The 12966-nt window shown below is 46.0% G+C and overlaps 1 protein-coding gene across 1 annotated transcript; it reads left to right on the top strand.

The window, feature by feature from the left end:
- Positions 1–5519: 5519 nt before the first annotated feature.
- abs (ATP-dependent RNA helicase abstrakt) lies at positions 5520–8286 on the top strand. The gene has a single exon (XM_084583845.1). The coding sequence runs from the start codon at positions 5578–5580 to the stop codon at positions 7480–7482; it is 1905 nt and encodes a 634-aa protein (XP_084439971.1). The 5' UTR covers positions 5520–5577; the 3' UTR covers positions 7483–8286.
- Positions 8287–12966: the final 4680 nt, after the last annotated feature.

The raw sequence follows: 12966 nt of genomic DNA, 5'->3' as shown, positions 1-12966 counted from the left end.
TACTGTTTGCTGTTTTACTGAAACATTATTTATTGTCCCAGTGTGCTTTGCTATTTCCATGTTTATCAATAAGATTTCTTTGGTTCCCTGCTAAGTAAATGGTTGAAGTTCACGCCTATGACGTCATGATCGTTTCTACTCTCTTATCCCGGTACTTTTCAAGCAGAAGTCTTAAGTTTCTGGACCTATGCAGCATTCCTTCCACATGCAGGGCTATTCTACAAGCGATCTCTCGGCTTAGTACGTACGACAGATAATTCGCTTTAATCCCTTCCGATACATGTTCACGCCTTAAAACTAAAAGTTCTCCATATTATTAGTCTGAAGCCACAACAAAAACCCGAAATTGCGGCAGCTGCTTCAGGAAAGAATTCTTTTCAATTAGCTTCTTTTATTGCGCGTACCTCGTGTAGCTCTCAATAAATATTATTAATTTTCAATCACTCTGTATAACATAGGGGTCTCAAACTCATATTGATATGCAGGATGCGTTGAGAAAATATGTCTCTCGCGGACCAGGAGTGGACAGTAACAAGCAAGAAAATATAGAAGCCATAATTCAAAACAATCTGTAAAACAAAAGCGAAATACTAATAAAATAAATAAAAATCAACTGTATCGTTCCTATGAAACCACACTCCCATTATTGAGCAAAAAGAAAAAAGGAAAAAAACAAACAAACAGAAAAACAGAAAAAGCGGAGCATCTTCGATTTCTTTTTGTCCAAACGCGCCGGAGGAGCGCGTTACTTCAGGATGGCTTGGCGGAGTTACTGAAAGGATACAGCGGTTGAAAACTATTACAGTCACTTGTCCTGACAATATATAAATGCGAATGAAAAAGAGGTCTGGTTGTCCAGCGCCTAGTTATTGAAGGTAACAAAGTTGACTGTCTTGTAATTTTAACTAATAACGCGCAACTTTGGAAAACGCGCTTGCATTTCCAACATTTCGTTCGCACGTACAGCGTCCTCGCGCGCTCGAGATCGTCTCTTGGTCGCGCTCTACACTTCTGCAACGTGCAACGAACTTGAAAGCACGCACGCACCCACGAGCACAAGCTGCCGAGTCTTCCAAGAACTGTTGACAAGAAGCGGGGGAGGAGAGGGGGTTAGTTTCCGGTGTAGAATCGGACCGCTCGCTGCGAAAATGCGCCCCTCCGACTTCCGAAAAAAAAAAAAAATGAAAAGAGCCGCCCGTCCCACCCCGGCAGGTCGTAAAAGAGGATGAATGGGCCACACGCAAAGAAACAAAACCAAATGACAAGGACGCTGGCCTGTTTTCTCGCGGCTCTTAGCTTTACCAGACTGTTTTGAGAAAAACAGTATGCGATTAATAACCTGGACAATAATCATTTTCCTTCGTTTTTTTTTCTTCATATATTTGATCGTAAGACAACTTTGTTCGAAAAGAGCTCCTTCAAAAATAGTATACAAATACCACAAAACTGCATGCTCTCTTCAAAGTCGGCGTGTATACATTTCTTCTCTCGCCCAGTCAGGAACGCTCGCCACCAACTTTCGAGCTGCGGGGGTGACACAGTTGCCCCGCCCTTCCCATTTTCCCCCTCTTTTCCGCCCTTCCTTCGAAACGTCCGAGCGTGAGGTCGGTTTTGTTTCGTCCGAGTCTCCCTCCGTGTACGCATTTCTCTTCTCCTGCTGCGAAGTAGTGTTTTTAGAATTTGTCTCTGCTTGCCTGCTGGAGCGTTCGCCGCGGCCAAGGCTTGCCAGTGCCCTACGCATAATTTCTGCCCCCCGTGTGCTTTTTCTCTTCTGTCCGCTTCTTTTATTTTACACAATAGCCTTCTCCTCCCTTACAATGCGAAGTTGCGTCTACTCAAGTGCCCAGCTGCCATATAGCGAATTTCAGTGAGTGATACGGGCTAAATGGGGTGTACGGGAGCTTGTGCGCCAAAAATATAACTGATGTTACATCACCTACAGCTGCGCTTCGTAATAAGCAAACAGTATAATGTATAATGACATGATCTACACATGAAATCGCGGTCACCTTGTGGCGTGCTGTTTATCAGAACTCGGTAAATAATTTTACTAACAGCTATAAGGTTCACTAAAAATGTGAGCGACAAGCTAAACAAACAATCGCATTAATTAATGTAACAAAACATTTACAATAAATAGCATGTATCATTTTGTTCCATACTAAGCGCAAATTACATAACATCGCGAAAAACCAAAGCCAAGTAACAGGCAAATTTAAAAAAAAAAAAAGTAGCAGTCGTGCTCTTCATAACCTTTTTTCAATGCACCGCCTCAACAGTCGGGCCGACGCATTGCCGCACTCTTGCCATTAACCTGGCGCCGTGCCCGGCATTTAGTCCGGCCAAAAAGTCGGGCCAAAGCCCGCTGCGAACTACTTGCCGAAATGGCTGGCGGCTACCTCCGGGCCGACCGCTTGCCGTGGTTTACTAGCCGACTAAGTAGGCTCCCGACCATTTTCCGAACGTCGGCCACACGTAAATGGTCGGCCAAGGATGCTTGGGCTGTGGCCGCATGAAATGGTCGGTTTCCGACCACACTTGTGCACGCAGGACGTAATGCTCCGACTAAAGCATGATATCATAGACTCGCGATCGAGAGACGCCAAAGTGATCCTGGGCCTAGACCTCACCAAGGCCTTCGACAATGTCAGGCACGAGGCTATTCTCGAAGGGCTCGAAGTGCTCGGAGTAGGGGAGAGAACGTACAACTACATAAAAGACTTCTTATCGGGCAGAAAAGCCTGCATGATATTTCAAAATTTAGAATCTCCTACGATAGAGTTAGGAAGCAAAGGCACACCGCAGGGCTCAGTGCTATCGCCTTTTCTATTCAACGTGGCAATGAGAGGCCTCCCGGGTAAACTTAACCAAATCAAGGGGCTAAATTTTAGCATGTATGCGGACGATATTAACCTCTGGATTAACCATGGGAGCGATGCGAGTACGGAGGAACGCCTGCAAGCAGCGACCGACATCATTGTCGATTACTCGGCTAAAAGGGGACTTTCGTGCTCCCCGCATAAATCTGAGTTGTTCGTTTATAACCCAAAGTACCTCCGCTGCAAGAATAGCGGGGAGTTTCATATTCAGGTGGAGGGCAAACCGGTGCCAAAAGTAGATCACATCAGGATTTTGGGGATGGTCATTCAATCCCACGGTCACAACGGAGAGGTCCTGAAAAAATTAGAAAGTTACGCGATGCAAACCCTCGGGCTCTTGAGGAGGATCGCCACTAAAGGAAGAGGCCTCAAGGAGAGAAATTTACTAAAACTAATCCAGGCATACGTAATAAGCAGAATCAGTTACGCCACGCCCTACCTGGACATCAAGGCCGGCGAAAAAGAGAAGTTAGACTGCCTGATTCGAAGATGCGTTAAGAAGGCGCTAGGACTGCCCATGGGTACCTCGAGCGAACGACTGCTCGAACTCGGGGTGCATAACACGTGGGCAGAATTGGCGGAGGCAGTGCGAGTCTCCCAATTAGAGAGACTAAGCACGACCGAGACGGGCAGGGTAATCCTTGCAAAAGTAGGCCTCAACCCAGACAGGGGAGTTCTAAAAAAAGTCACAATTAATAGTGAAATCAGGAATGCCTTGGTAGTCCCCCCCTTCCCTAGGAATATGCATCCAGAATTTAATGTCGAAAGAAGGGCCAAACGAGCTGAAGCTCTAGAGCGACGGTTCGAGAACATGGGAACAAAGGAAGTAGTCTATGTTGATGCGGCAAGTGGCAGAACAGGTGCGGCGGTAGCGTCGGTAGTCGATGGCCGAGGGGCACCGGTATCCGCGGCAGCCATCAGAGGCCGCAACATAGAGACTGCGGAGGAAGTTGCGATAGCGCTAGCTTGCGTAGGAACAGAAGCCAAGTTCATAATTAGCGACAGCAAAACTGCCATTCAAAATTTTGGGAAGGGGAGGATATCGCCGGAGGCGGCCAAAATCCTCACCCAAAGAACAATAAATAGGAAAATTCAGTTAATTTGGACACCCGCTCACGCTGCTGTCCCTGGTAACGAGGCGGCTCACGAGCTAGCCCGAGCTCTCTACTTCCGGGTAGCCGTCGAGCCCCCCGAACACTGGGCATACGACGAGCGTCTGCAAAATTATGGGGAAATCATCGACCATTATAAATTGGGACGTAGACTGGTACCCCCGCCAGATGTTAGACTAAATAATAGAGAAGCTGTCGCGTGGAGGCGGCTACAAACTAATACGTTCATGAACCCGGTCTGGGCGTTTCACGCGCTACCAGACTTTAGGGACAATGATCTCTGCAAACACTGTGGGGCGAGAGGGACCCTCGACCACATAATTTGGGAGTGCCCACAATCTCCAGGGATAGGGCAAAATATTACAAGTAGAGAAGCCTGGGATACCCTGCTGCGAAGCGCGGACCCTGCGATCCAGCACCGCACCGTCCATCTGGCGGAAGAGGCCGCAAGAAGAGGGCTACCTGCCAGCCTCTAATCCGCGGGCGCACGACTCCCCGTTTCCGATGGAAATAAAAGTTGTACAACCAACCAACCCAGGTGGTCGAAATTGCTCCGTAGCCCTCCACTACGGCTCCTCTTTTTTTCCACTTTCACTCCCACCTTCCTCTTTCCCTTACGGCGCGGTTGAGGTGCCCACAGAAAGCAAGTGAGACAGTTACCGCGCCTTTCCCTTCCTATAAATAAATAATCCGCTAGTATTCACCTTTAATATCCAGCTTGGTCTTGCATAATCTAATGCAGTAATACATCCTCAATCATACCAGGCTTCCGAATTTTCTCTTTGAATTTAGCGCTTCTTCCTGTTGTCTCCGGAGTTAGAGCTACTCTAGTACACTCTACCGGCGTTTTCAAAATCTCAGGAAAAATTTGATATCGCCAGGAAATAGCTTGACAAATCTCCTAGAGTTAATAATAATAATAATAATAATAATAATAATAATAATAATAATAATAATTGGTTCACAGGAAAGGAAAGGCGCAGTATCTATCACACTTGCTCTGTGGACACCTGAACCGCGCCGTAAGGGGAGGGAGGAAGCTGGGAGTGAAAGCGGAAAGAGAAAGGGGTGCCATAGTGGAGGGCTCTGCAAGGTACATCCGCCTTGGGCTCTGGAGTAATTTCTGAGGTTCTCTTCTCTCATCCTGCATCCAACACGCACATGACACGCGGGTATGCGCGGGTTGCGTAGGGTTTTCGCTTAAAAATTTGTAGAGCTCTCTGCATTTCACCCATTGTCATCTGCGTCTCAGTTTTTAAAGCTGAAGTTTCTAAATATAGCTACCAAGGAGATTATATAGTCAGTATTAGTTCCATATAACCTCCTTGATAACCACCAACTGAAAGCGAAAACAGCCGTCGAAAGTCGTTCCTCTCAACTTCAGGAGAAAAAAAAAAAAATGGTTGCATTTCTCCACCATAATCAACACCCGCAAATGCATTTTACACAAAATATTTCTTTCCTTTATGTGATAATGCGCGGTGAAAAAAGCGGACGATTCGTTTCCGCGAGCATTTCCTCCATGATTCCAGACCGGCCGTGATTACGAATATCCATCGTCATCGCTGTCACATCGGCGTCGCAAAATGGACGACGATAGGTCTGAGAAGTCTGGAAAGGCTGACAGAGCCGACCCAGAAAATGGTCACGCGCAGCCAGCGGCGAGAAAAAGATTCCGAAGAGAAGAAAGTCACAGCAGTCGTGACTCTGACAGTGACTACACTCCGTACGTACCCTTGAAGGAGCGTCGAAAGCAGCAACTCGGCAGGTTGGGCCGCCTGCATGCCATTCTGCTGGAGGAAAAGCGCGATAAATCAAGCACTGCCACCGATGAAGATGATGACCAGAGAGATGAATATGGGCGAAAATCCAACATCAGTCTGCTTGACCAGCACACCGAGCTCAAGAAGAAAGCTGAAGCTCGCAAAGAGAGCGCGCTCGAAAAGCAGCTCAAAGAAGAAGAGAAGATATTGGAGAGTGTCGCTGAAAGGCGAGCTCTCATGGGTGTAGCAGAGTTGGCCAAAGGCATTCAATATGAACAGCCTATACAGACTGGGTGGCGACCTCCAACCTACCTGGCCAACATGGCTCATGAGCAGCAGGAAAAGGTGCGCCAGAAGTACCGAATCCTAGTTGAAGGTGAGGGAATTCCAGCACCCATCACCACCTTCAAGGAAATGAAGTTTCCTCGACCAATACTCAGCAGCCTACGTCGCAAAGGTATCACGAAGCCCACACCTATCCAGATGCAAGGTTTGCCAGCTGTGCTGTATGGTCGGGACATGATTGGCATTGCCTTCACAGGCTCTGGCAAAACTTTGGTGTTTGTGCTGCCTCTCCTCATGTTCTGTCTGGAGCAGGAGAAGCGGCTTCCATTTATACAGAATGAGGGACCATATGGCCTCATAGTGTGCCCATCGCGGGAGTTGGCCAAGCAGACGTATGAAATTGTAAGCTTCTTTGTGCGTGGCTTGGAGGATGCAGGCTACCCGAGTCTTCGGGGCTGCCTCTGCATTGGAGGCACCTCTGTGCGTGAGCAGCTCGAAGTGGTACGAAGGGGCGTGCATGTGATGGTAGCAACGCCTGGTCGGCTGATGGATATGCTAGACAAAAAGATGGTCAACTTGGACATGTGTCGTTATCTGTGCCTCGACGAAGCCGATCGCATGATTGACATGGGCTTTGAAGAGGATGTCCGCACTATCTTCTCCTTCTTCAAGGGCCAACGACAGACGTTACTTTTCTCGGCCACTATGCCCAAGAAGATCCAGAACTTTGCGCGCAGTGCTTTGGTTAAGCCAATCACAGTGAACGTGGGTCGGGCAGGAGCCGCCAGCTTGGACGTTGTCCAGGAAGTCGAGTATGTCAAGCAGGAAGCCAAGATTGTGCATCTGCTGGAAACGCTGCAGAAGACCGCGCCGCCTGTTCTTATTTTTGCTGAAAAGAAACAAGACGTAGATGCTATTCACGAGTACTTGCTGCTCAAAGGTGTGGAAGCAGTGGCCATTCATGGTGGCAAAGATCAGGAGGAGCGATCACGTGCAGTGGACGCATTTCGACGGGGTGAAAAGGATGTCCTGGTAGCAACTGACGTGGCCTCAAAAGGTCTCGACTTCGAAAACATCCAGCATGTCATCAACTACGACATGCCAGAAGACATCGAAAACTATGTGCATCGTATTGGACGTACTGGTCGTTCTGGACGAGTGGGTATTGCGACAACCTTCATCAACAAGTCTTGTGATGAGTCAGTGCTTCTGGACATGAAGCATTTGCTCCTGGAAGCCAGGCAGAAGGTACCACCATTTCTTCTTGCCCTCCAGTCTGAGAACGAAAAGTATTTGGAACTTGGAGAGGAGCGTGGTTGTTCATACTGTGGTGGTCTGGGTCATCGCATCACTGATTGCCCCAAGCTGGAAGCCATGCAGAGCAAACAAGCATCCAACATTGGCCGCAGAGATTACCTGGCCAATAACAGTGCTGATTGGTGAATTGGCACTCAGCCACGCCTCATCCAGCTTTGTACATGTATAGACAGACTACAACACAGGGTGCTGTGTTCTATTTTATTATCACTGTTGCTGCAGATAATGTGTACATTGAAGCTTTCCTGGTGTACTGCTGTACGATACATTCCGTGAACCATAAAAGGATGAAACATGTCACATACAAACAAATCTCTTTGCCTTTTGCATTAGTTATAAATATCTGCTACTGAGAGAAGCTCATGATGTGCGAATGCCACTCAATCAAAGGTTCAGAATGTCATCAGCTCAAGAATATTTGGGTGGCAACAGGAACAGATATGGATAGCTATAGATTTGACCCTTCGTGGTTTGCTCGGTGGCTTGACATTCGTGAATGGTGATGCGGATTGTGAACTTTATAGGACATCATGCTGTTGTAAAGCCACTCCGCCCGTAAATTGTGCGTAGAACTGGCACCCTGCCCCTTTCATCGCATTGTGGGTTATGTGCAGCAAAATATGGTATTCGTGTCGAAATTGCATGATCTTGAGTTATGTTCACGGAGGACTGCTGTGGTGCTTAACTGTGTGGGTGTGTTGTGGTTTGAAAAACATTGCCAGTACCTAGCCCTACTTGCATCTGAAGAGCTAAGTGCAAATGTGCATTCAAGTCTCTGTGTTTTCAGTGGTGCAAGCCTTTATTCCACCAGTATGTTTTTAGAGTTGTATCTTTCATTTTCTTTTTTCCAGTTGTCTTACTGTTGTAGCAATAAAAATGTTAACTGTTTTGTTGTACTACTTAATGTTTTCTTTGTGTAATAAAAATCGGTGGATTAACTGAGCTGCTGTTCGCATGCAAGTCTGGCAGATAATTCACAAGGGTCAAGAGGTTGGATTTTGTGAGCTAAATATCTACAGCCCATTTACAATCTGTAGTGCCGGCATCAGGTATGAAAAATCATCTTTTTATTTATTTTAATTTATTAGTTCTTTGAGACTTGCAGTAGTTTCAGTTGTGGCAGAAGGCAATACTTTTGTCTGACAAGGGCCACAACACGCAAAACATTTATATACTCGAAGGAAAAAAAAATGAAAGAAAACAGTCCAACAAGTAGCACTTTCATTGATAGGGCAAATGGAAATTTACAGCCTCTGGGCTTGCAGCAAAAAAGCAAGCATTAGAAACAAAATGAAAGCCTTTGTCAAGCCTTTTAAGGAAAACAACACATATAAGGATGTTATGTAAAAAAGCTCTGCAAAATATTTTTCGTGTGCGTTTTAAAACCTGTGTATACAGCTTCTCCAGTATAGGAAGCTTGTATGAAGCGATGCATGCTGGGTAATCTGCCATTATGTTGTCGCTGGCAGCAGACGACGTAGCACGACACTACCACACAGCCTCGTCTATGTGGTCACGTAGTGCACGCAGACGATGCTGGCGCGATCGAACCGACTGTGGGTTCTTCACGATTCCAAAAATACGTCTGCACGAGGGCGAGAAGGCAAGGGATTCCTCTGACGCCATCGCGAATGGCTTGCATGGGCCAACACACGCGAGATAAGTGCCAGTCCGGGCAAGTATCAAACTACTTGCCAGAACTAGAAATCATGAATGTCAGCGATGTCGACGGGTGGCCAGGTCCAGATGCATAGTGCAGTCAGTCGTTCTCGCGTAGCTTGAACAGGCTCGCGTCGCACTGTTTTGCATTTCTTCGTAGCGCGCCCGATTTTTCGGGCGGAGCCTCGACGCGTACATTTCTCAGGAATCTGCCGACAATTGCACGCACGTAAGGACAGTGCACGAAAAGCCGCGTATTTGCTCGGTGGACCGTCGAAAACGACAAGGCACTTGCTCAATTCAGTCTTGCTGCCCCTTTCCTTCCTCCATGGGCTGCCCTGCCTGCCGTCTGCTGCCAGCGACATCATCATGGCGGATTACCCAGCATGCATCACTTCATGCAAGCTCCCTATACTTGGGTGGTTAAGGTAGGTAACTGAAAATTCAAAGCCCAGTTCCATTGTCTGTACATGTTAGTGGCACAGAAATTGTTCCATGTTTCAAGCTGTATGTTCTTTCTTTAGTGGCGAAGGTCTTGCTTAAATGTTCTTTATTGGTCTGAGACTAAATGCTTCAAGCGATAATTTATGTAAGAATAGGCAGTCTACAGCAAGTATTCAGAGTTTATTAAAAAAAGACAGTGTGCAAAAGGAAGTTTACCACTCTTTTTTGCAGCCTAAAATGTGGTTGGTTGTCTTTTTTTGCGGTAGTGGCCCAGACCAAAAGCAAATACTGGATACTCGTGTATATCAGACAGTAATACAGTTGATTTTTCAGGCTCAATGGAATAAAGTACTTCAATATACTTATCATTCCTACTGCGAATACCCGCTCAAAGGGATTCAAAGTGCTTTGACCAATAAATGCTCGCATTAAACCACACGACCAAAAATCTCATGCAAGTAGTGCTTTCAATAACATTGACCCCAAATTTAGAATCGTAGTTACATGTCAGCTGCTTTCGCTTGGGTTTAAATATAACAAACTTTGTTTTATCACAGTTTAATTGCAATTTGTTTGCTTTTAACCAGCGTTTGAGGTGATCCATGCAGCTATTAGTGAGCAGTCTTAGCTAAGTTGGCCAAATGCAAAGTATGTGTGCAAGCACAATGTTTCGTTTCGCTTTCAGTTTGAGGCTAGGATTTCAAGGTCAGGCTTCAGGCAGGTAACTGGGGGCCTTATTGGTAGCACACTATAATGTTTTGGGACTGCTTGATGCACCTTAAGAGAGCAATGCGATAGCAGTGTGTTTGTATCCACCTTGAGAGAGTGGCAGTTACGGAGTAGTCAACTGCAGCGATAGCTATGGGGTTCCGTACTAGTTACCCGTGAGAAATCCTACATTCAAATCTACTCTGATAGTTTTTCTTCTTTCTGGGAAGGTAAAAGGTTGAAGCTTTCCACACTGTACCTCCTGGTTTTCTTATTCACGCTGCAGAATACTGCTTTCACATTAAAACACTGCATTTGGACGAGCAGGAAAATGAAGGTATGAGGTCATAGACGCTTTCCAAGGGCTAGTCAGCAAACTAAAATAGTGCAAAGGGTGGTACTGCCATGCATTGTATACGATACCATATCTCATAGCTGGCTGGTTATCACTATCTAGTTACTGGTATGTATCTACCAATATCTGCATGGTACTTGGCTGGTTTCGAATGAAACCATAACTATTTAGTGGTAGCGACAGCTGCTGCTCTGGATGCATTGTCACGTGCCAATCAATAAAATTTAGAAAATTTCTGCATTGCCTAATGTGTATAAATATGTGAAATTTTATGTAGGTGGTGCTAGCCAAGTAGTGGCAGGCAGACATTATAAGTGGGAGGAAATGGAAAATGCAGGTCATTAACCTCTGCATTCCTTTGCCCCTTCGTAACATCATATAGAAATGCGACTTCATTGCAGTGCATGTGATGTGAAGTCTCCTGCCTTTATAATACAATACGCATCAGTGGCAAAAAAGGATATGAACAAGCACCAACATTACAGTGACGTTTGATCCCTAGAACAGATATGTGTGTACCATGCGTCGAAATCATATGCAGTACAAATGAACACATGCATGGCAAAGCATTCAGTTTTGACACTAAGTGGTGTTAATGAAGGTAGAACTTGATCACAGAACCTTGATGCTGGACCACAAGGTGCTCACAATCATAGTGGCTTCACTAAAAAAATTTGGGCAAATGCTGGCTTCCCTTGCAGATCCTCATTTTCATACGTGTACTATACCGTTCGCTTAATCCTTTAATCTGTGCATCTATTACCTCAAACATGCTCTTTGGCACACAGTCGTAAGCTACTACATCATGTGAAAGACCATCGGTCATATATAAAGCCCCACTTTGACCAAGCCGTACAAGTGTGCCTGTGTGGACCTGTGGTATCGCGTCTGACTTGTGATCTAAGGATCCAGGTGGGTTCTATTCCAATCTAACTCTCCAATTTCAGACAAAAAGCCCGAGTTCGCAGCTCCTGCCAACTCGGCCATGTCATGTGGCCTTGTCATGTCACACAATCCGTCGACCAATCAGAGCTTGGCCATGACACCTGCCAAATTCGACCTTTCAGAGTCATGGCTCGCAATTTTTCGCTCACAGTGCTAATGCCAGGTTTTGTGGAGATGGCATATGGCAGTGGGTGTTACGATTTTCAAACATGACTGAGGGTCCTCATTACGATGTGTTCATACCCCTATTTATATGCTTCTACAGGGTACAGGATACTGGTATATTTTGTTTGCATTTAAGAGAGAAGTAAGATTAACTTGGAAATTAGCATTACTACCAGTTGTCCTCATTTGATTGGTTACATTTTCTTTCTGCTGAGGGCCTCATAAATTAAGCTTGATAACCTGTATTGCATGGCTGCATCATGAGGTTCATACTGAATCTTCTTGATGCCATGCAGTTGAACAGCCATACTGCTTGGCAGATACATGCGACTGCTCGCGCACAGTGTGTGGTCAACAGCACTTGGAGTACAAACTGTCAAGCAGTGTAATGAAATTAGAGGCCTTTGAGCAGCAGTGATCCTTTCCTGAACCAGACTGGTGGGAAGGCAGCCATTACAGAATGCAGTGCAAAGTCGTCCTCAAACATATGCCCCTAGAGTGTCTTTAAAGGAGCAATACTAAAGGTTACAGTAAATTTATTTCTATGCCTCTTTACATGGCTCTGTTGGTGATTGTTTGGCACCAAAATGTGTTCAAATATTAGTGAGCACAAATTTGCCCACGGGCGACAACGACCTGTTCGTTTTGCATAGATACTGCACCCAACACTATCATCGCTGCATTTAAGTTATCACGCCGCAAAGAACCTTAAATGCCAAAAACAGGCAGAGGGCATCATGATCCAGCATTCAATACGGACAAAAACTGCCTTCACTGTAGTGCAGGGCTTCAGTAAGTTAGCATTCGTCTTGTAAGAAGCAGACACTCAATTAGGAGCAAACAGTAATCAGTATGCCAAATGAATGCACAGAAGCACCACTGGCTAACAGACGATGCGAACAGGCATCCACACAAAGGAGGACTTGTTGCTGTGCCACGAGGCGGCGCCTGCTTGACCTCGTGGCCAATATGGCGTGCCAAAAACATGCTGCCATACCCTTACCTCTTCTCTCCCTCAAAGCAGATGGTAGCTAGCGGCATCTCTTGCACATCTGCATCCTAGAGAAACTATGTGTGGTGTCAGAGGTGATAAAATAAATTTCAAGCCATCTTGAAGGAAACAAGTGCGCAGGTATTTATGATTGCTAGCAGACTAGACCTGCCCCATGACCACAAAAAGAGTGCACTGCCCACGGTCAGAGCTAGCAGACGAACAAAGCCATGCTTTAACAACAGCTGCCGAACGGTTTTCTTATTTAAGTGCTCGATTTACCTTCTCTTTGTACCCTGCCCATGACAGGCCTGTCATCGAGTGCTTTGCTGCTTGATGCCAA

This window comes from Amblyomma maculatum, chromosome 11, assembly GCF_055883805.1.
Source record: "Amblyomma maculatum isolate TAMU_Amacu chromosome 11, ASM5588380v1, whole genome shotgun sequence".
NCBI classification, from domain to species: Eukaryota; Metazoa; Arthropoda; class Arachnida; order Ixodida; family Ixodidae; genus Amblyomma; species Amblyomma maculatum.
This window is presented reverse-complemented; position numbering and strand designations above follow the sequence as displayed.

Bases quoted from the DNA above. Each gene is read 5' to 3' on its own strand.
- abs (XM_084583845.1), top strand. From the start codon at position 5,578: ATGGACGACGATAGGTCTGAGAAGTCTGGAAAGGCTGACAGAGCCGAC.